General features: G+C 34.0%; 1 protein-coding gene across 2 annotated transcripts; it reads left to right on the forward strand.

Moving 5' to 3' along the window:
• Positions 1-639: 639 nt before the first annotated feature.
• LOC115414609 (sterile alpha motif domain-containing protein 12-like) lies at positions 640-15,265 on the forward strand. 2 transcript variants are annotated; one of them, XM_030127821.1, is made up of 4 exons: positions 640-681; positions 11,144-11,290; positions 13,207-13,347; positions 14,591-15,265. In XM_030127821.1, exons 2-4 carry the CDS (start codon positions 11,170-11,172, stop codon positions 14,605-14,607), a joined length of 279 nt encoding a protein of 92 aa, XP_029983681.1. In that variant the 5' UTR covers positions 640-681; positions 11,144-11,169; the 3' UTR covers positions 14,608-15,265. The 2 variants fall into 2 exon arrangements, with proteins under 2 accessions (XP_029983681.1, XP_029983682.1); XM_030127822.1 differs by lacking the exon at positions 640-681 and adding an exon at positions 710-730.
• Positions 15,266-22,603: the final 7,338 nt, after the last annotated feature.

Genomic DNA, 22,603 nt, shown 5'->3' on the forward strand with positions numbered 1-22,603 from the left:
CTCTGTGTGCCTGAAAAAAGTCTCTAATGAAAACAAAAGAAACAGTGTCTTGTTTTTGTAAAAAAAAAAACAAAAAACCGCGATCCAGTTGAAAGACTCGCGTTGTTATATCCATCTTATACAGGGTTACCATATAGTGTAGTGGTTTGAGTTGGTCAAAAGACGAATTTAATCACTAAAATTTTCCTGGAAAGAAAAAATAACACAATATCTACATTAAAGTTATTTTTATTGACCATGTAGCATGCGATTTAAGTCCCCAGAAAAGAGTTTAATAATGAAAGGCCTGCCTGAAAGTGATGAAAACATTGACCTTCAGAGCAGTCTTTTTTCATTGTTTATTTATTTATTTATTTATTTTTACTTCTTTAGTTTTTGACCGAAATGATCAGGGTTGCATTTCCCAAATTTCTTCATCTTCTTCTTCATCTTCTTCATCTTCTTCTTCTCCTTCTCCTTCTTCTTCTTCTTCTAATAAATTATTATTATTATTATTATTATTATTATTATTATTATTATTATTATTATTATTATTATTATTATTATTATTATTATTATTATTTATCATAGTTTGGAGATATCCCACAGCCCATGAAGGCCTCACTACAGTGAAGAGTGCGGAAACGTGGCCGTACGTCAGGGGGCGGAGCTACAGCACGGAACCAACACCTATTTTATCAGGTAAGACAAACACAGCCGGGTTAACAGGATCAAACGGACTGGGCCGGAGGTAAACAGTCCACATCTGTGTTCTACATAGTGTTTAGGACCATGTGTGTGTATTTGTACTGCTGTTGGTAGTACTGGAACTGGATAAATACTTGTACTTGGTTTGGTGTCTGTTTAGGGCAGGGCGTCCACTGGGTTACCGTGGACAGTGTCTTCAACAGATGAACCTGTAAATGTCTCATAGACGTAATAATGATAATAATAATGGGTGGAAACATATTCACTTTAGGAACAATAAGTTAAGTTTTTTTTCTATCTTATACTGCAAACTTTTATGATCTACTGCAAGTAAAAGTACCAGTATTACCAGTATAAAAAAGTATTTTATTTTCATTGTGCAGTAATTTGGTCCCAGACAGAGTTGTATTATTATTATTATTATTATTATTATTATTATTATTATTATTATTATTATTATTATTATTATTATTATATGTAATGATTTTAACCAGTTTTATTGCTATAAATTTAACTGCTGTATGCATTGGTAGTTTAATTTATACAGACTTAAACTATTTGTTAGTGACTTCCAAATGGGTTTTTCCCTGCATTTAAACTTTCATTTATTATATCATCAGATGTTCAGAAAAGCTCAGAGTAAATTCAAAGGTATTAAAACAGAGAAAACTAGAGGAATAGTGATGTTTTCAGGTAAATATATCATTATTTGAACATAAAACAAGTGTCTCAGCTTAATTTAATATATTACATACATCCTATTAACAAATACTGCATTTCAAGATCAAAAAATAAATAATTAAATACAGATTCATACACTTATGTAGCCTTTAATGTTCAGTAAGATATCAGGAAAATGTTCACTTTTCCATCAAAGTGAAAATTACTTAATTTTCTCACTAACGTGCTACTTTTGTGTCAGTTTGCAAATGAATTTTTCTCTATTTTTAATCTTTCTTAAGTGATTTATCACCATTTATTCTAATATTATGCATGTATATTATGTATTTTGCAATTTCAACTGAAAATCATGTATTTTCCTATATTTAACTTACAGTTTATATAGATGTTTATTAAAGCTGAGGGATATTCTATCAAAATCAAAAGAATAAGTGACTTTTTCAGTAAAATATATCAATAACTGGAGATAAAATGACTGTGTCCATCCATTGTCATGTATCAAAGTCTATGGGTTTTACAGGTGAATCAATTTTGTAGAAGATGATGGTGTTTCCACGGTAACTACAGCACCTCTGAACGCCCAAATGGGTCATATCTGGTGACCATGAAAAGATGACAAACTGTATTTTACCTGAATTATTGACCTGTTACCTTCGTTTTATCCCATATACTGAAAATCAACACATGTATAATATATGTAGTGCACTGGACAAGGTTAACAGTAAAGGTTTAAAGGTGTATAAAATGGAAACGCATCAGTCCAGTAGTTTTTAATTTCTGCAGCTCTTGAGTAACAGTGCTTAGTCTCGTACATTCCAACGCAGATGAGGGCATTATTAAGCAACTACTGGAGTTATTAACAGCATTAAATTGCATAATGCTAAACCTGTTAAAGCTGCAGAGTACAGAGGCCACTGAACAGCTCTGCTCTTTCCCCTAAACCTTTGTATTTTTTCAATAACTGCTTGAGTACTCATGTAATTCTTAAAGCTGCCACCAGATGGTAGCATTGTATCAGTTTGCTTGAAGGATTAAACTGGTTGAACTCTAAAACTTTTTTTTTAATTGAACAATGAACAATTACACAACATATATACATAATAATACTATATCAAAGTAGGATTTTAAAGTAAAAATTACTCACACTTCACAAAATACTATGCATTTCCAATACATAGATGCAAATGTAGGTAAAGTAATAAATAAATCAAAATAAAATAATAGCTTGAGGTATAAAAATAGAAATTACATAAATTAAATAAGATTATATATTTGACATAGTCTCCTTGTTTTACTCACTTTAGAACTGATCTTTAAATTACCTAAATAATTGGAAAAAAGGGCTTTAAAAACAATAATGTTGAACTATAAAACTCTGGAATGAAAACCAACTGCAGATCAGGACCTAAAGAAGAGGGTTTTTTTTTTTTGTTTGTTTTGTTTTGTTTTGTTTTATTTTTATATATACACATCAAACATACTGGAGTTGATATAAGGATATATTTTTGACATAAAACACTTTGGCCTGATGCCTGGTGCTATGATGATCTTTTAAGGTAGTATAATTTTTTTTTTTTACTTTTTATAAAATGTAGGCAGATTACAACCAAACTCTTAAACATTTTCTCTCTATTTTATTCTGGTTTCTTAAGGCTGTGTGGATTTATTTGTGCCTGGAAATTTTAATTTACATGAAGCAGAGGATCACAAACTGTGTCTGTTAAAGATAAATTAATTCTATAAACTGATACATCCATCAATCAGATAATATTGAGTACTGCTTTTATTATTATTATTATTATTATTATTATTATTATTATTATTATTATTATACATACATACTGTTAGTTTTGTACTAATGTGCAAAGAGCTCAATAAGTACACTAATAAGGACTTCTCTAATAGTTGTATTATCATTGATGGCCACTAAATGCCACTCCAAACAGCCCAGACTCTCATAGACTTTCATTGATTTTCTCTCCAAAAATTCTTTAAAGTCAATAAGTCTTTTCACAGCAGTCATTCTGTTGTTGTTCATTTTCTATGGACCCTCTGATAAATGATCCAGCTCATCAAGTTATCATATCAAACAGAAGCTCTGATATTCGACTTTGATTGACAAGTGTGATTGACAGCTTGAGTCAGACTTCGGAGCTTCTGTTTATTTAGTAAAACACATTTTTTCCGACCGATAACTCCGTTTTCAAATTTCCACTTTCTCCAAATTCAAGCACTTAAGGGTCATTTTCAAATTTTTCCACCACATCACCTTATTGGTTCAAGGTTCAAGGTTTCCTTTATTGTCATTTGACAGTACAGAGTACATCAAACGAAATTCCGTTCGAAGATTAGGGTCTTTGAGCCGCTGCTGCAGGGCGCCCCCACAAGACCCATCTCTCGAAAAAAACTGTGTTAAAAGTACAGAAGAAGATAATGCAAAGCACAAATGTAAGACATCATACATTTTCCACACAGTACACGTGGACACATGCTAGGATTTTTTCATGGATTTGAAGGGAGTTGCTGGAGTAAAATATATATCTACAGGAATACATATACTCATGATTATTATTCTCACTTTTTATCACTGTTATGGAAAAAATATTACTCTACTAATTCGTCTATAATAAAGAAGGATAAGTTCAAACGTTCAGTGTCAAAGAAATCCCTTTATTTGGAGCTCCATACTTCCTACCGCCTTCAAAATGAAAGCGTCTTGTAAATTAAAAGCACCCATTTTTATAATTTCACCTAATGAAACAAAGTCCAAACAAATTGAACACACATTATATTTCAGATCCTTTCCGGTGAACCTCACCGACTCCAAACTCATGATGCACTTCGGTCCTGTTGGCGATTTAGTTTACCTTTAGGTCCCTTTTCCTGTCCATATGTACAATGACCTCGGTCGAATTGGGCACCCCACAGAAACACAGAAAGTGCACAGACATGTTTGCAGATACTGTCTATTTCAGATATTCCTTAAACAACTTTTTTTTCCGGATGATGAGCCTGTTTCTCTTGGTACTTGGTAAACCTGTGAACATGTACATATGAAAATCTCTCTGTTTTCTATACGTTTGCTTGATGATTACTTAAGAGTCTGTCCTCTGGGAAAACAAAGCATTCCTCTATGATGGTTTAGGAAATCTCTACTTAAACCTTGACGAGGGTGTAGGGATGGATGTGTGTAATCGGTCTTTTTGTTATAGTTTATTCTTAGTGATCAATGAATGATCAAGAGGGGGGAGTATGCAATGGCAAAATTACTTATATCCATATATATTCATATATATTTTCATATATTTCATATATCATATAGGCTTCTAACTCTATTTCAGATATATTCCTGTCACTGTGTATTATAGAGCAGTTTGGACCTCTTTTGTGTTCTGTCCAGAGTAGAAGGCCAAACTAACATTTCTCACAGGGGTCTTATCTCTAAGTTCCTGACACTAACCAAAACACTTTCCACACATCATAATTTTCTCATGGGAGACAGAAGACTACAGGGTGATTTGTATTTTTGGGTTCAGACCATCTCAGTCTTTGTCTGAGGGGTATCTCTTTCTATGGAGCTCCAAATAAAGGGATTTCTTTGACACTGAACGTTTGAACTTATCCTACTTTATTATAGACTAATTAGTAGAGTAATATTTTTTCCATAACAATCACAATGATGCACATTGTATTATGCTGTAAACATCTACAATTATGTCTCATTATAGCAAAAAGTTTTCGAAATTAAAGGAAAACACAAAGTTTTATCCCAAAAAATGGAAGCCACTTGGTGTTCTTTAGACACACTCGCACTAAGACAAAGATTAAGATAAAAATGTACCTAGAGTCGACCCAAGAACACCCACTAACTTTCTTTTTTGACATAAAGTTTTATTTATTTTTTATTTTTTTGGTTCGGTTTCTTTGTTTTCTTGTTAACACTTTAGCAGAACACTATTGGTTGAATTCATACCAAATTGGGTTTATAGATTGCCAGTGACCCAGAATAGAAATTATTACATTTTGGGAAAGTAGGTCAAAGTTCAACTTTTTTATGAATTTTTAAAATCTTGTTTTCTTCATTTACTTATAATGGGTGAAATTTCAAATTGCTATAAAAAGGTCAATTGTATGTCAATTTACTTAAAACGTTACAGAGGTATAGAGATTAATTTTAGCTATCACTCTGCAAAAATATCTAAGTGATAGCTTGTTTTTGAAATTTTCTGTTAAATTTTTAAATCTTTCTCTTTTCCCATTTACTTATAATGGGCAAAATTTCAAATGTCTATAAAACATCAATATTGTTTCAATTTACTTCAAACTTGGCAGATATATAATTTTTATATTTAACAAATGTTTAATATGGATGAAAGAGTTGATCGATGCCAAAATAAGCTACAATGCGTGTGAGGGGCGGGGCTTGTTGTCCCTGGCAACACTTGATCAAAATGTATTACCTCTCTGTAAGTAGCTTTGGGTCGCCATCTAACCTGGCAGAGTTAATATTAAAAATAAATGTATAAATCACATCACAGGGTTAGAATTGCACGTACTTCAACTAAATTCAAGCACTTTTCAGACCTTGAAAACTTAATATTGAAATTCAAGTGTATTCAAGGATTTCACCTGTACGAACCCTGTAACATGTTCCACTGACAGGAAAATGTAAAATGATTGTGTTACGTTGTGTTTGATTAGATTTAGTTTTATCGAGTCAGTAAACTAGCATTTAGCATTAGCTCTGAAAGCGCCGCCCCCTTTTGTCCAAATATGGTCACTTCTGGAAAAAGCCAACATGACATGGGAGATTTATCAGTTCAGGGTGACGTCATGGTTCCTTCATACACTAGTTATCTACTGCCTCCTTAACCTTCTCATTTCTGATTTAAACCAGAATTTTCCACATTAAAGCAGTGTTTTGGTTTGGTTTTTGTTTTTTTTTACATGTGAATAATTAGGTTTATCTGTAGTTTGCCCATCCTGCTCCCTCTTTTCTCTCTCTGTTACTTCTCTCACTGTCATTATACTTTGAGCTTTTGTACGTTAAATCCAATTGTCAAGTAAAATGAAATGAACTGCCCACACACTTAGTTCAACTTTTCAACTCTGAACGTCAATAAAACTGTGACGCAGTAGAAAAGAAGGCAGGAGGATGATGAGCTGAAGGGACATACAGAAGAAGCTGTGTTTATCTGGGCTTTATTGAGATTAAAACGCTAATATTCTTATATCATACAATTTTAATTACATGTGTTTTCCGTTAATGTTTGCGGGCGTTTCCTTTTTGTTTAAAATTAATATATTTTTACATGTCATATATTACGGAAACAAACATGATGCATTTTGAATGTTTGTTTATCATGAAAGCTCTATCGAGGAATTATCTCTATATAGAATAGAATAGAATAGAATGAATTATTTCTAGATTTTATTTTCGGTGTCAGAAGTTTGTGATTTCTATATTACTCGACATTGAGAAAATTGAGTTTCGCTGTCATTAAACTGAACTTATATTAAATTAGTAAAACCACATTATTGCTCTGCATGTAAAATAAATCAGGAAAAACCCAAATACTGAATTTTACTTGTTAAAATGGCCCAGAAATTATTTTTTCAAAGCTATATCTGAATTTTCTTCATATTATTGTCAATGAAAACTTTATCAAAATATTCTGTTTTCTTTTATCTGTTTTTCTTTTCTTTTGTTTTTTTGTTTGTTGGGGCCTCTTGTCAGGTCATCATTCTCAGTTGATTTTACCTGGTAAAATAAAGTACTGGTATAAAATTTGTAAGTTTAAACTCCACATTAAATATTGACCATTAGCTGTTTAAATTATACAGACACTCTGTATGGCTTATTCGATATTTCTTAAAAACAGTTGATTCCAAATGAGTAACCTTGGAGAATCGAAGTATTGATCCTACAGAATCGATCCGTCATCTCAGCCATAAGCGTCTGAAAATTTGACTTCAGGTTCGATGAAATTATTAGTTAATAGAAAACAAATGCCTGATAAAGTGTAACAGGGTTGTGCTGAAGGTTGTCTGTTGTTGATGTTGCGTTACTTTTCTTTACAGGTCCTGGTTCAGTTATAAGTGGACAGTAGAAGCGTTAATGTTCATTCAGTTTATTCTGCTGCAGATCCAGACGCTCTGGAGCTCAGTCTGGAGCTGTAAGTGTTATAGACAACAGTGGGATTTTCTTTACCCTGGGTTTATGCTGACTTTCCTGTGTGTCTTTACCCTGGTGTAAAGGTCTTCACTCTGTGTATGTCAATTACTCCACTGGGACCTTGTTACTGCCCCGGCCAATCACCAGCCCCCCCTTAATTAACACAGGAAATTACATTCCTATATTTATAACCCAATAACTAGACTGGCCCGCTGAAAAGGTCACATCAACAGTTTAGCAGTTTTCGCCCTATAGCGGTGCAGCCCAGGAGGATATGGCTGGGAGGAAAGCCAAATGAACCGCAGGCATAGAAGCAACTTTTTATTAAAAAAAAAACTGTTGAAACTTTTCCGAGTTTCTGAGTCCGTTCGTGCGGTTCACCTTGGTTTTTTTTTTTGTCTCGGAGGATTCCATCAGCCATGCAAATCTGTTTATTTTAACATTGGGGATGTTGTTGAATTAATCACTGGAAAACAGACTTATACAGTATGTAAGTGATGCTCTGAGAAGCCAAATATCTGCTCATATTGACATTTCCTCACATTTGAGGGTCTGCGCCAGACAACAATGTCCTTAAATAACACGCCCAGGGCAAAATTTCACATAATCTGCAGAGGGATGTAGATGTGTGAATGTTTACTGCACAGACTGTTAAAATTACACTAATACACTTTTTTAATCAATGCTGTCATAACCCTAAAGTGTTGCCTGAAAGTTTGTGAAAGTTTTGTTTATTCACTTGTAAAAACTACAACTGTTGCCCATGAATTTGGATTAATATTGTTTTCAGACACATTCCTCTTTTTTATTCCTATATATTCACCTCAGTAATCACCTTTGACCAGGTGTAATGATCACGTACTGAGTCCCAGTTACACTTTATCAAGAATAAATCACATTGGCATCATAATTTTATGACAAGAGGTAAAAATATATTATTCCAACTGAATGAGCCACAGTGTAGTTTAAGGCTGAGTGTTAAATTTATTTATTTATTTGACAGGGACAATGCAGTCAAATATAGTGGCAGTTGATGTGATGCATGTAAAGTGTATAGTTAGTGCTAATTCTCAACTCCAGTCCCTGGTTGGGCTCTTCTACAACATTGCAGTACAATATAAAATAAACATCATTTAAAACAATCATACCATACAATTCAATAATCAGACACTTTGGCCTGATGCTTGGTGCTATGATGATCTTTTAAGGTAGTATAATTTTTTTTTTTTTTACTTTTTACAAAATGGTAGGCAGATTACAACCAAACTCTAAAACACTTTTCTCAGTTTTATTCTGGTTTCTTAAGGCTGTGTGGATTCATTTGTGCCTGGAAATGTTAGTTTACATAAAGCAGAGGATCACAAACTTTATCTGTATAAGATAAAGAAATTAATTGTTTGGACTAGTACACCCATCAATCTGATTAAACTGAGCATGGCTTTTGTTTATTATTATTATTATTAGTAGTAGTAGTAGTAGTAGTAGTAGTAGTAGTAGTAGTAGTATTATACATACTGTTAATTTTGTACTAATGGAGCAATTCAATAATCCAGTGTTGCATTTATATGATATGAGGCATTCGTTCACTCTCCCACATAATATACACAATTTACAGATGAGAACAGTTGTGTTTTTGTCTTTAACCAGGTTTTGGTTCTGATGGTGAACATCTTAAACTCTGAGATGGATTTTATTTCTGATGGCAGTGAGTTCCAGACTTTAATACTCTTACAGGAGAAGGATGACTGTCCTAAAGTTATCCTGCAGAATGGGATTTTGTAATTTAGGTTTGAGGAGCTTCTGATGACTCTGTTGCTGTTTTGTCTCTCAACAAATCAGCTGAGTGGTTCAGGTGCTAAATTGTTTGTAGATTTAAAAATTAACTTTAAGATTAAAATTAAGTTTAAGATTTAACAGGATCCAATTCCTTAAATTGAAAATGTTATTGATATTTCTTGTGCAATAGTTCTTGTAATATTTGTGGCCACAGATTGACTTGTTTCTATTGTTGTACTATTACCTCCAAATTAGGAATTAGATTAGATTAGACTGTATTGATCCCATAACAAGGAAATTCAACGGTAAAGGCAGCAACAGGATAAAGTGCAAGAAAAAAGTGGACATGCATAAAGATAGTGCAAAAACAAATAATATAAAATAAGAAATAACAATAGTAACTAGAAAAGTACTTGGAGAGCACAGACCTCCACCAAGGCAGATCTGCCCCCCCCCCCCCCCCCCCCCCCGATCACCACCAAAATTTAATCACTTGTTCCTTGTGCCAGTATCAAGTATCAACATTTCCTGAAAATGTCATGAAAATCCATCCATAACATTTTGAGTTATCTTGCTAACTAACCAACAAACAAACCCTGGCAAAAACATAACCTCTTTGGCAGGGTTAATAATAAGAAAACTGTACAAATAAAGACTGCTTCATATGAATGTGTGCTTTATTAGCTTAACAACAGGGATGGAACCACAGCACCAGTTTGGGAGCCATTCTGGTTTACATAACTCTGACTGACAGTCAGCAGGATGACAGCTGAACTACTTCCCTCTTGTATGTATTTATTAATTTACTTAATTATTTATCTAATTTATTTGTTTTTTTTATTCATGTTTTCTTCTTGAGAACTTCCACGCTTTGTAGCTTTTTTTTTTTAATACTTTTCTTGTACGTACAGAAGCCCTCATTGTTAACACTAAGCAACTTTGTATTAATGTTGTGGTCCAAGTGAAAACTCTAATAAAAACTTGAATTATTTAAAAAAAAAAAAAAAAAAAAAGAAAAGAAAACTATACAGATTATATACATATTTACAACAGAGAGTAATGTGTTTTTATTTCCTTAGAGTGAGTTGTTTTAATCCAGCAGGGCTGATGACTACTGTACAGGTCATGTTGAAGTCCGTGCAGCGTCCTCATGGTTTATAATTTTAACATAATGCATAAACTGGGAAGTTGAATGTTCTTGTCTGTTAGTTAATAGGGTTTTCTGTTATAGAACTTCACATGGGGCTTCAGGATCATATTTATGGCCAAAAAAAGAAACACTTTCCAGCATCATTGTTTTTTCTTATGGTTCATGTGGCTTGTTTCATTAGTAGATGTTGCTTGAAAAGTCACCTGGAACAAAAAAACACAACAACCACAGATATTTGCATTAAAATGTGAGGATGTAAATAAGTAAAATAATCAGTCAGGCTGCAGACAGGATAACAGTTGAAGCAGTCCACTTTATACGGCTGTTCGACATGAATTAAATTGGACTGGCTGGGTAATAATTACTATTCTTTGCCTTGATTTTCTCTCGCAAATGGCTTTAATTAAGTCCTGTCTGTTTGTTTGATAGCTTGTGTTTTCTAGTTAAGACTTCCCAAAATCTTTGCAAACAACTTGGTGAAAACAGTCACAACAGATGAGAGGAAACACGACAAAAAACTGGAAATAAGACCTTAAATGTCACAAATTAAATTGCCTTTTCAAAGCAAGATACAGGATAAATGTTCTATAATTTAATGTCACTAGTTCACGATCATTTTAACAGTTTGTTTCCTGATATGTTGTAAGTATTACTTGTGTATTTTGTCGTTTCAGGCTGTTGCTGATGCTGTTTCAGACCGATGGATCTGCCAAAGCAGGTGTCACTGTGGTCAGTGGAGGAAGTGTTGGAGTGGGTTCAGGATCAGTATCCGTCACTCGCAGACACACTCCAAAAGGCCATCATTAAACACGCAATATCAGGTATGAGTTCATTTAATCTATGAGGGAAAATGTTAGATGAGAACACCAAGAGGATGATGATATTCCTCACCATGTTTATGTCATAGTTCAATCATATGAACAATAATGGAGGAAAATCTAAGCTAAGTTTGTTAAATGTTGCAGCAGAACCCAGAGATGCTTCTTTCTTTGTTATTCCCTTTGTAAATGGATTTATTAGTATTCTACTAAATTCTGGTGTAAGTGTGGAATACATACAATTTTAATCTTGTGGTTAACTCACATAATCCAGTCTTTGCATTTGCTGTTTTGCTGTTGTTGTTTTCACCACTGGACACAGCTGCAAATGGGAAGAATGGAGTCTGATGCTGAAATGGTAGCATTTCTTCTACACAAGTTTGATTCTGATGTTTTCAATTTATAAAGTTATTATGGGATGTTATTATCTTTGCTAAGTTGCCGTTGTTGATCCACGGTTCAGACTAAACTGTGACAGTTCTGACCTTGTTTGTTCAATTCCAAACAGACTTTTAGTGCAGCTATTGACAACACAAACTGAACAGGGAGTGGTTTGATTTGTGGTTTTACTGTGGCTGTTTTCTGTCTAAAAACAGAGCTATAATGTAAACTATCAGCTGTTGCAGCACGTAAAGACAGTGTTATTTTGAGTGACTGAGGAGGACATTTGATGACATTGAGCAGGCGTGAGTTTTACAGTCTGTGGTTTTAGCGTCATCTGGAATGTGACTCCCCCTGCTGTTGACAGTCAGATTATTTTTTGTTTAGTGATACTACACTATTGCGGCTAACCAGGAACCACTAAAAAAACACCAATCAAACTCTATCCTTGCTTCCGAAACAAGTTTTTTTTTTGTTTGGTTTTTTTTTTACAACTTTATCATTTTTCCATATCAACAACAGTGACATAATTAAAGCATTTCTCACAGAAGTTGTGAACTTGCCCCCCATCCAGGTGGCATCCCCACAAACACATCCATATAAACACTCACGTATCAAAGGCAAATACAAACTAGAAAAGCACTCAGAGAGCGCAGACCTCCGCCAAGGCAGATCAGTGCCCCCCCCCCCCCCCCCCCGATCACCACCAAAATATAATCATTTATTCCTTGTCCCAGTATCAACATTTCCTGAAATTTTCATCCAAATCCATTCATAACTTTTTGAGTTATCTTGCACACGGACAGACAGACAGACAGAGAGATAAACCAACACTGGCAAAAACATAACCTCCTTGGCAGAGATAAAAACTGACAAACAAACAAAAAAAAGACTCAAACCAATTTGTGTTGCTCATTCTGGTCATAACACCAACATTCTGGACCTCTGACATAAGAAAAAAATCCCAGCAGTCAGAATATGGGCATTGAGAAGACTAGGACAGCAGTCAAAGAGAGAAAGAAAGAAAAATAAATACATTAAGTTAAAAAAAAAAAAAAAAAGGAGTCAGTCATATGAGTTATGAACTGTGACCAGGTTCTGTCATATTTATCCTCCAACCCGTGTTCTGTATACCTAATTTTTCCAGAGCTTCTGAAATTGTTTAGCGCCTTTATTTCTGTCTCACAAAGCAGAAGCTCCAATTACTTACAGTCGTCTGTGCAAAGATAATAAAGGTAAAGTAATACAGTGTAGCCTAGTGTAGTGTAGCATGGCATAGCAGTTAACAGAATATGTCACTCCCGATGCTAACCCCATGCCATGTTCAAACACCAGCCCAGGAGAACAGATGAGTACAATTACAAATAACCACTGATGACACACCCCTCACCCGAGCATCAATGCAGTGTCCAGATCTGGACACAAACCAAACCCACTAATATAAAAAGAAAACTTGCTCCTACATACACATCTTTAAGATCTGAGCAGTCTTCATGGGGTTACTCTGAAGACATATTCAGCCGTGTTCTCCTCTGCAGGCCGTGCACTGCTGAGGCTGAAGGAGCATCATTTGGAGCTCCTCGGGGTTGAAGCTGAGGAGCAGCAGCAGGAGATCTTGCAGGACCTCCTCCTCCTTAGAGTTCATGAAGAAGTCAATGAACTCAGTGACATCTGCTCTGGTAAGGACACCGAATGATCACCGGCTACAGCTGAACCTTAAATTAAAAACAAGTGTAAAACAGTGAAAATAGATCCGTCATGTCAGTTAACCTTTTAACCTCTGAGGCATTATTTCAGTGGAATGGGCGGCTGTGAATTTGTCTGAATTTTCTTTAGTGGTTTTATTTAACTGTGTGTTTTAGGGTCAAAACAGGGTGGAATGACAGAAAAAGACAAAGAGGAATTGAATTTTGACAGGTGTTTACTAAATAAGGCAGTGATTTAGGATGTTGAACATGAACTGTGAACTGGAACACACTGAACAACAAATATTTAAAGAAAAAAAAAAAAAATCCAGGCTCTCACTTGGTTAGCAAATTTATTTCATGAGGGCCTGTAGATTAGGAAGAGAGGTGATCGACACGCACATCCAGAAAATGAAAGGTGTGCAGGATCCCAAAAAATTGGATGGAAAAAGTGAAATAAGGTCCGCATAACCTGTAGACTAGTTAATAGAGGATGGAGTTAAAAACACACCAATGTGTGTTGGGATGCACCTTCTTCAGAGTATTGAACTGATCTACAGGCACTCATGAGATAAAGGCTTTTTTTTAATTTAAATTTTGGTCTTTTTCCAATGGTTCCTGCCCTCTCCATGAGCACCTTTGGGTCGCTGAATACCAGTAGCACCCTGTGAAATAGTTTTTTAACAAGTATTTGAATGTGGGCCCAGTAGTTTTTGTTTTAGGGCTGTTTTTTTTTTTTTTTTTTTTTTTTTTCAAAATTACTCCATCTGCTTTTTGGCATGTGGTTGAAAACTCCAGAAAGGTCAAAACTTGATAAAAACAAAAACAAAAAACGACAAGGAAAACAAACCCAAAAAAAAGCCCAAACTGTCTATTTTTATAGTGTTTTACCCTCCATTCCACAGGTGGCAGAGGCTGTACTGAGCATGCCCAGATGCTATTTTATCAGCACGTTTTGAAAATGTTCCTATTGAGCGACCAGTTGAATTTTTATGAATATTTTAAGTGAATCATACATTCAGAACGCTCACCACAGACACGTCAAGGGTTAAAGGGTAAACAGTGGTGTCACAGTCATAATAAATGTCCATGAAAATAAGTGGATTTAGTGGATATTAAATTATTTTCTGACAGGTGAAACAACTGTTTTCAAATGTCTGTTTTCCATTGTCATGTAAGTATATTTTGTGGCCACATAGAAAATTTCTTACTGTTTTCATTTTTTTCACCTTGTCAGAATTGTTTTCCTCATGAAGAACAAAACAGAGCCAAACCCACAGATCCTTTGTTTCCATCCATCCAGAGTGAAAGATGTTTGTGACGGAAAAGTGTCAAAAAGGTGAAGTGGAAGGAGAAAAAAAACACAATGACTGAGGTATGGAGAGAAACCCATTTTCTGTGTGAAATCTGACCTGTGCAGATGGATGAGATTCATTTTTGTCTGTTTTTTTTTCTGTCCTTGTTGTCCATTAGTCTTTTTTCTTGTTTTTCTATCTGTAGCAGATAGTCATTTGAGTAAAAACTGTGATGTTTAGTTCGAAAAGAGCAGAAAACACATCCAGGATGAAATGGATGATGGTCGAGTCCATTATGGTTTTCTTCTAGAAGTTTGTCAGTAAGAATGTTGTATTGAATTGTTAAAGGTACAATACTTGGATCTTATACTATATCATTTCTAAAAAGAAATTCGCAGTAGCACTTAGCATTGTCAGTGTTTTTGACCATGGCTCTGGAGTTAGTCCACGAGGGCCTTCAATACTAATGTGCTAACTGCAAATGCTAATGCTAGCTACTGTGTGTATTTTGGATAAAATACAGCAAATAAATTTCTCAATGGGGAATAAAAAAAGTGGGTTTATCTTTAACCTTAAACTTAACCTAAATACTGGAAAACTCAGTAAATCAGACTAATTGATAAACATCATAAAACATGATTAGAATTACACTGAATGTGATCAAATGTGCAGTTACAAAATGTGCCCAAAATCAAAAACAATCCGCTGAATGTTAATACCAAGTTATATTCCTTCTGTTAACATTTAATTTTCAGAGTTGGAAAACCATTTTATATTTTTTCAATGATCTTGCTGCAATTTATCAGTCATGGGATGAAGTGGTTCCTTTTGCCATATGTTAAGAGTATTCTGACGTATTACTTAATGGTCCAACATTTAATGTGAATATATCTCTAGGAGGCTTATTATACATTTATTTACAGCTCTGTAGAAAGTTAAGAGACCACTGCAAAATTATAATTTCTCTGATTTTACTATTTTTAGGTGTGCATTTGAGTGAAATTAATATTTTTTGTCTTATTCTATAAACTACTGGTAACATTTCTTCCAAATTATTTCAAAAATATTGTCATTTACAGCATTTATCTGCATAACATGACAAAGGGTTAAAATAATCGTTTTTTAAAATGCAGTGTTTTCAGACCTCTAATGCAAAGAAAGCATCATATTCATATTTACAACACAATACTAATACTATATTTAATATTTTGTAATTTTTTTTTTTACTAATAAAGAACTTATATTTATAAGTCGTCACAATTTATCACTTCTGTGTGGAAACTGCATTTTATCAGTTAGTCTAGGATGTGTCCATCTTGTCCTTCGTGCTGTTCGTAATCATTTCACTTCCGCTGGAAAACTAGAAAACCATTAAACTATTCTCCAAACTCCACATCTCCCCTGTCAATAAGCACAGTCAATGAAAGTAAATGAATTAGATTTTGGGAGGTCTGTGGGGATATGCCGTCCTCTGATTACTTTTGTTTGTGATCACAACAGGGCTGTATCACTTCCTCTACACTGGTCTGCTCATGTAACACACACTTTAATGATTTTGTAAATGCTTGTAAATAAAAAATTAACATCCATAGTCCAAATTTCACACTATTTATACAGAGAAAGTCATACTAAATGTTGTTAGACATGGTAAATAAGACTGTAATGAAACTAAAATAACAATAATGAAATCCTGCAATAATAGTCATAAAACTGAAGGACATAGTTTCCTCATTGGAAATTAGTAAAGTTGATTACACATTATTATATAGTTCTGTGCAAAAGTCCTGGTCCAACATTAGGTTTGTAAGTTTAGTAAAGTTCTAATGTCCACACACATGCGTTTGTCTCTATATTTAGATCCAATCTGACATATGTGAAGTATGTACAGCAGGAAAAACTAAAGTTTCATGGTAAAAATAAAAAAAAAAGTGATTGTATGTACATCACCTCCCTTTGCATTTAACACGTCTTTAACACTTTTGTTAAGACAATATGAGATTTATTGCATTAATTTTCTGATATTTTACACCAGGTTTCATTCAACACATGTCAGATGTTTCTAATTGCTTCTGCTGCTTCTTGTCATTAGGGTCAAAGGTCACACTAAATAATGACTTTAACCTTTACAATGCATTTAGTTCTGTTTTTTGTGTCTTTTTAAGGCTGTGCACATATTTTCTGTATTTTCTTCTTGTATCTAAAGGGAAGAGAATGACAAATAATTAAGACTTTTGCACAGAACTATATACTATCTGTTCTGCTCATAATAAAAATTGCATTTAAATTAGATTTGTGATTAAGTTTCATGTGGTCAGTGGCCCATAAAATGTCAAAGTATATGTGTCATGGTTATAGATGTATTAATTAAGACAGGTGTGTTTGGTGGGCCAAATCAGGCCCACCAAAGGGTCCAATCTGGCCTGTGGGATGAATTTGTGAAATACCAAATTAACACCGATGATGTTAATAATCAACAGTCTCAAAATCATTTTAGTTCAGGGTCCACATACAGCTAAATTCAATCTCAAGTGGATTGAACCAGTAAAATACTATGATAATAACCTATAAATAATGACAACTCCAATTTTTTCTGTTTGTTTTACTGTAAAAAATAAAAAACACATTACTTGAAAATACTTGAAAATATTTACATTTACAAACTATCCTTTCATAATAAGATGTGAATAACATGAACAACCTAACATTTCTTAAGAGAAAAAAAATTTAATTTTATCAGTATTCTTCCGGTTATTAAATGTTTTGCGTATTTGAAATTGTAATGCACAGGTATAAATGATAAACTGAGATATAATATTGTTAAAATTACATTTATTTTTCTCAAGAAATTCAGGTTGTTCATGTTGTTCCCATTTTTTAAAGGCTGGTTTGTAGATGTAAACATTTTCATTATGTAATTTTATTTTTTTTCACTCTAAAACATAGAGTAAAATTTGTAGTTGTCATTATTTATAGGTTATTATAATGTTTTGGTTTTTTTTTTTTCCACAACGTTCTTTTTATTGGAATCAAGGTGAAAAAAATTACAGTCAAACAAAAAAAAAAACAATGCTTTTGGATTTTCTACATAGCATAAATGCAGTACCCACCCCATCCCTCCCCCCACCCTACAAATTCCTGGGTAATAGTAGTAGTAGTATAATATAATTTTACTGGTCTGGCCCACTTGAGATCGTATTGGGCTAAATATGGCCCCTGAACTAAGATGACACCCCTGAATTAAGATAAGATTATAATGAATTCTAAAATAAACAAACACTGTGGTTATAAATAGAGAGGGCAGAATTATATGAGTTTAGTGTTTAGGTGTTATTTAAATAATTTAATTCACTACTAGGAGTGAAGGTACAGTAGAGGAGTACGACCTTGAGAAAGTCCAAAGTTCCAGTGGTTGTTTTTTCCTTTAAAACATTTCAATGTGTCAGAATAGAAAAGCCCAAACCAAACGTTTGCTTTTCTCTCTCACTTCGCTGACTGAAATTGATTTCACACATTGGAGCTGTTGCTGTGAATGTTCTGCTTGTATTTCAACGGCTCGTCCTTGACTCTTTGACTGATCTGCCGCAAACAAAGCAGATGCCGAACAGTGTGGGTTTTATTTTTATCTGCTCCATGTGATGTGATGTATTCTAATGCTGTTTGGGGAACAGAGAGGATCAGGCTTTATCATTAGTGTTCATTCTTTTCTTTTTTCTTTATTCTTTTTTTTTTTTTTTTACAAATTTACTTGTAAAAACCCTTAATGTAAGTGGTCCTAAACTTTCATCAGCGATTCTTCGATATAAACCCTTTATATATGATGTGATCTGTATCCAATGTGCATTTGTATTCTGTTAAAACTCATGTCTGTTTCTTTAGTGTGAATTAAAGAAGCTGTTTTGATGAAACAGTCCTGTCTGTGGATTATTATTCTTGTTGTTATTATTATTATTATTATTATTATTATTATTAGTATTAGTATTATTATTATACCAGCGTCTTGTTGGAAGAACTCCTCTGAAACTTTTACTGGATGATAATAACATTTAACAGAATTAACCGTCCACTGTCTGGCTGAGCATCATATACACTTTACACAACAACACTGAAATTATAGGAAGTCCTATCGCAATTTGTATTAGGCCAGAATTCAAATGTTAATTTTTTGCATGATTTTTAACCCTTTATTGTTCACTCAGAGAAATACTGTGAAATTCAAAATTTCAGCCTTAGTGTGTTATTGGAGAACATAACAAGACTTTATCAATCCATGTAAACAACTAGTGTAAAATACAGTTATTCATCTTTTCATGGTCATCAGATATGACCCATTTGTTTTTGTTTTTTTTGTTTTTTTGTTTTTTGTTTCCTTTTTTTCCTATTGTAAAAAAAAAAGGAAAAAAAAAAAAGATATGACCCATTTGGACGTTCAGAGGCTCCATAGTTAGCGTGGAAACACCGTCATCTTCTACAAAATTGAATCACCAGTAAAACCCATGGAGTTTGACAAATGAGAACGGATGAAGACACTTACGTAGCCTTAGATTCTGTTCAGGTAATGATACATTTTGCTGAAAAAGTTTTTTTTTTTTTCAGTTTTCTCTGTTTTTGATATAGTAACCATCAATTTTAATCTAATCTTTTATGAACATCCACATGATCCCTAAATTAAATATAGGAAAATACCAGATGTTGACTGAAAAAACACAAAATAAAGAGGATAATGTCATAAATGGGGATAAATCACTTGAGAAAAGTTAAATATAGAGAAAAAAAATATTTTGGAACGGCCATAAAAGTAGCACTGGGTCTTTATGGGTTAATCTGCATTTTAACAAAAATATGTAATAGGCGCCACAACTCAGGCAAAATCAACACGATCTGCTGAAGTTCCAACTAAGCATCAGAATGTGCCCACATATGGAACAAAAGAAAGAAAAAAAGTGAGAAGGTACTATATGAATTCCACTGTTCACACTGTCGACCAAAAAAAGCCTGTAGTCTGAACATAATCCTCACATTCCCATACACAACATACCAGTGTATTCTAAAAAAAAAAAAAAAAACATCATTTATGTCCAGTTTTTGCAACTCAAATCAACAAGTCAGACAACTTCAGATGTGAATCCAATGACAGGGTGTGTAATATTGATGAACTGTGCAATAAAAATGTAATCAAACTGCCTCAAATCCACAGCATCAGTCATTTATCAGTGTGATCAGGATCCATAAGTTTTACCCCCAATTACCTTCATATAGATTTTATAAATATGTCGGGCAGTGAAACTCACGGAGCTGTACTTTGGATGCATGTTTACACTCATGCAGTAAAAACCACAGTGTCCTGACAAACGACCTTTCCTTTTTCCTCTGTTTCTCAGCCTGGTTATGTGTGTGTTGATATATGTATGTGTGTGTGTGTGTGTGTGTGTGCGTGTGTGATTAATACCCCAGGAGATGGTGTGACATTTGATTTGGCAGGGCGTGGCTGGGGAAGCGCTGACTCAGCACAAACATAAATCCACCTCGCTGATGGAGTGAGAGGAGACGATGAAAAACACCGATGACCCCGGTGAAATCAGGCCTGATGCTGAATACACAAATCCAGTTTCTTACACACATACACGAGTCCTTTGTTTTTTGGGTTTTTTGTTTTTGTTTTTTCAGAAAAACAAAACAAGACGTGCACTGATGTGAGTGACTTTAACCCATAAAGACTCAAACCTCCACCAAAACCATCTACTGATCTAAACTGTTGAATACCTGTTGATCCACTAATCCTATCAATACATGTGAATAATTGGTGTAAAATACAGTTATTCGTCTTTTCATGGTCATCACATGTGACCCATTTGGACGTTCAGAGGCTCTGTAGTTACCATGGAAACACCATCATCTTCTACAACATTGATTCACCAGTAAAACCCATGGAGTTGGATCAGTGACAGTGGATGGACACACTTGTTTATATGTTCAGTCAATGACAGAGTTGCTGATAAAGTCACTTTTTCTTCAGTTTTCTATGTTTTGACATAGTAACCTTTAGATGTACTCTGAAATTTTATGAACATCTACATGATCAGTGAATTAAATATAGGAAAATACCTAATTTTCACTGAAAAAACTCAAACTGAAGAGGAGAATAAATAAAAAATCATGCAATAAATGGTCACTGTCATCTTCTACAACATTGGTTCACCAGTAAAACCCATGGAGTTGGATCAATGACAGCAAATGGAAATGCTTCTTTTTATGTTCAGTTATTGATATCTTTGATGAAAAGGTCACTTTTTCCTCAGTTTTGTTTCTTTCTGATGTAATAACCCTCAGCTTTAATGTATTTTAACATATTAGGGCCACATAAGAAAATAAAAACGCTTGTCATTACGAGAATAAAGTCATAATATTTCAAGAATAAAGTCATAATATAATGAGAATAAAGTTGCAGTTTTCAAAAAACTCATTATATAACGAGAATATTTGTTGTACTTTTATGACAATGAAGTTGTAATATTTTGAGAATAAAGTTATAATATAATGAGAATAAAGTTGTAGTTTTCCAAAAAGTCTATTTAACGAAAATTGTTGTAATATTTAGAAAATAAATTTGACAGAGATTCTGGTTACAAGCAGCAACTTTCACTTCTTTTGGATCGGATGAACCCTGAATGAAAGTAGAACCTCACAAATGTTCCAAGTTCTCCATTATGTGATGACTGATGAGTGGGTATGACTTTATTCTTGTAAACTATGATATTTTTCCCACCTGTTTGTATTGTCCTAATAATATGGCATTATTCTCAAAATATTACGACTTTAATCTCATAAAAGTATGACATTATTTTTCTTAAATAATGAGTTTTTTAAACTATGACTTTATTCTCATTACATTATGATTTTATTCTTGAAATATTACGATTTTATTCCCATAGTGACAGGCTTTTTTATTTTCTTCTGTGGCCCTGGTACGCTATTGTATTAACGAACATCTACATGATCAGTAAATTAAATATAGGAAAACTAGTGTGTTGACCTGTGGGGATCTACATGTTCTAGATGTGGTAGTTTGTATGCTGTTGTGTATTCGTGCATGCTGTACCGCATTTGTCCAGCAGTCACCGCCAAAGAGTTCTGGACATAGCAACGTGATTGTAAGGCTAGTGTATTCCAAAATTGCTAATATCTCCCAAAATATTGGCCCCATCAACTTGCCATTTTTGCTACTGTCTTCCTTCACAAAAAAAAAACAAAAAACATACATATGCCAAACTGCAGCAGTCAGCTCTTTGCAAATTTTGTGTGAATCCCCGGACACACACACACACACACACACACACACACACACACGTGAGTTGTTATATAATAGCTACTTGAAGGAAGACCATATGATGTTCACCAGCAGCCATAAACCTGCTGTTGTGCATTCCTGCATCCTGTACCGCATTTGTCCAGCAGTCACTGCCAAAGTGTTATGGCCATAGCAACGTGATTATAAGGGTATTGGATTCCAAAATTGCTAGTATCTCCCAAAATATTGGTCCTATCAACTTGCCGTTTTTGCTACTGTCTTCCTTGACCAAAAATACATAAATATGCCAAACTGCAGCAGTCAACTCTATCCAGATTTTGTGTGAATACTGAGACACACACACATACACGCACATGCACACAGAGGCCACTGGGCTTTAATAATACAGATACATGATTTTCACTAAAAACATGCAAAATATAGAAGACAAAATAATAATAATTGGGGATAAATCACATAAGAATGGTTAAATACAGAAAAAAAATCATTTGGGAACTTCCACAAAAGTAGCACTAGGCCTTTACAGGTTAAAAAGTTGTTATAACACATCACAGTGAGGGCTAATTATTCATTTTTTAATTGGAGTTTCTCTGTTATATGAAGTATTTATGTTGTTCTATTCACCTGAGAGAAAAGTTTCCAAAAAGCA

Source organism: Sphaeramia orbicularis, chromosome 24 (genome assembly GCF_902148855.1).
Source record: "Sphaeramia orbicularis chromosome 24, fSphaOr1.1, whole genome shotgun sequence".
Lineage (NCBI taxonomy): Eukaryota > Metazoa > Chordata > Actinopteri > Kurtiformes > Apogonidae > Sphaeramia > Sphaeramia orbicularis.

Excerpts from the sequence above, each read along its gene's own strand:
- LOC115414609 (XM_030127821.1), top strand. The coding sequence starts at position 11,170 with ATGGATCTGCCAAAGCAGGTGTCACTGTGGTCAGTGGAGGAAGTGTTG. Across the intron at positions 11,291-13,206 it reads CATTAAACACGCAATATCAG|GCCGTGCACTGCTGAGGCTG; the intron begins GTATGAGTTCAT and ends TCTCCTCTGCAG.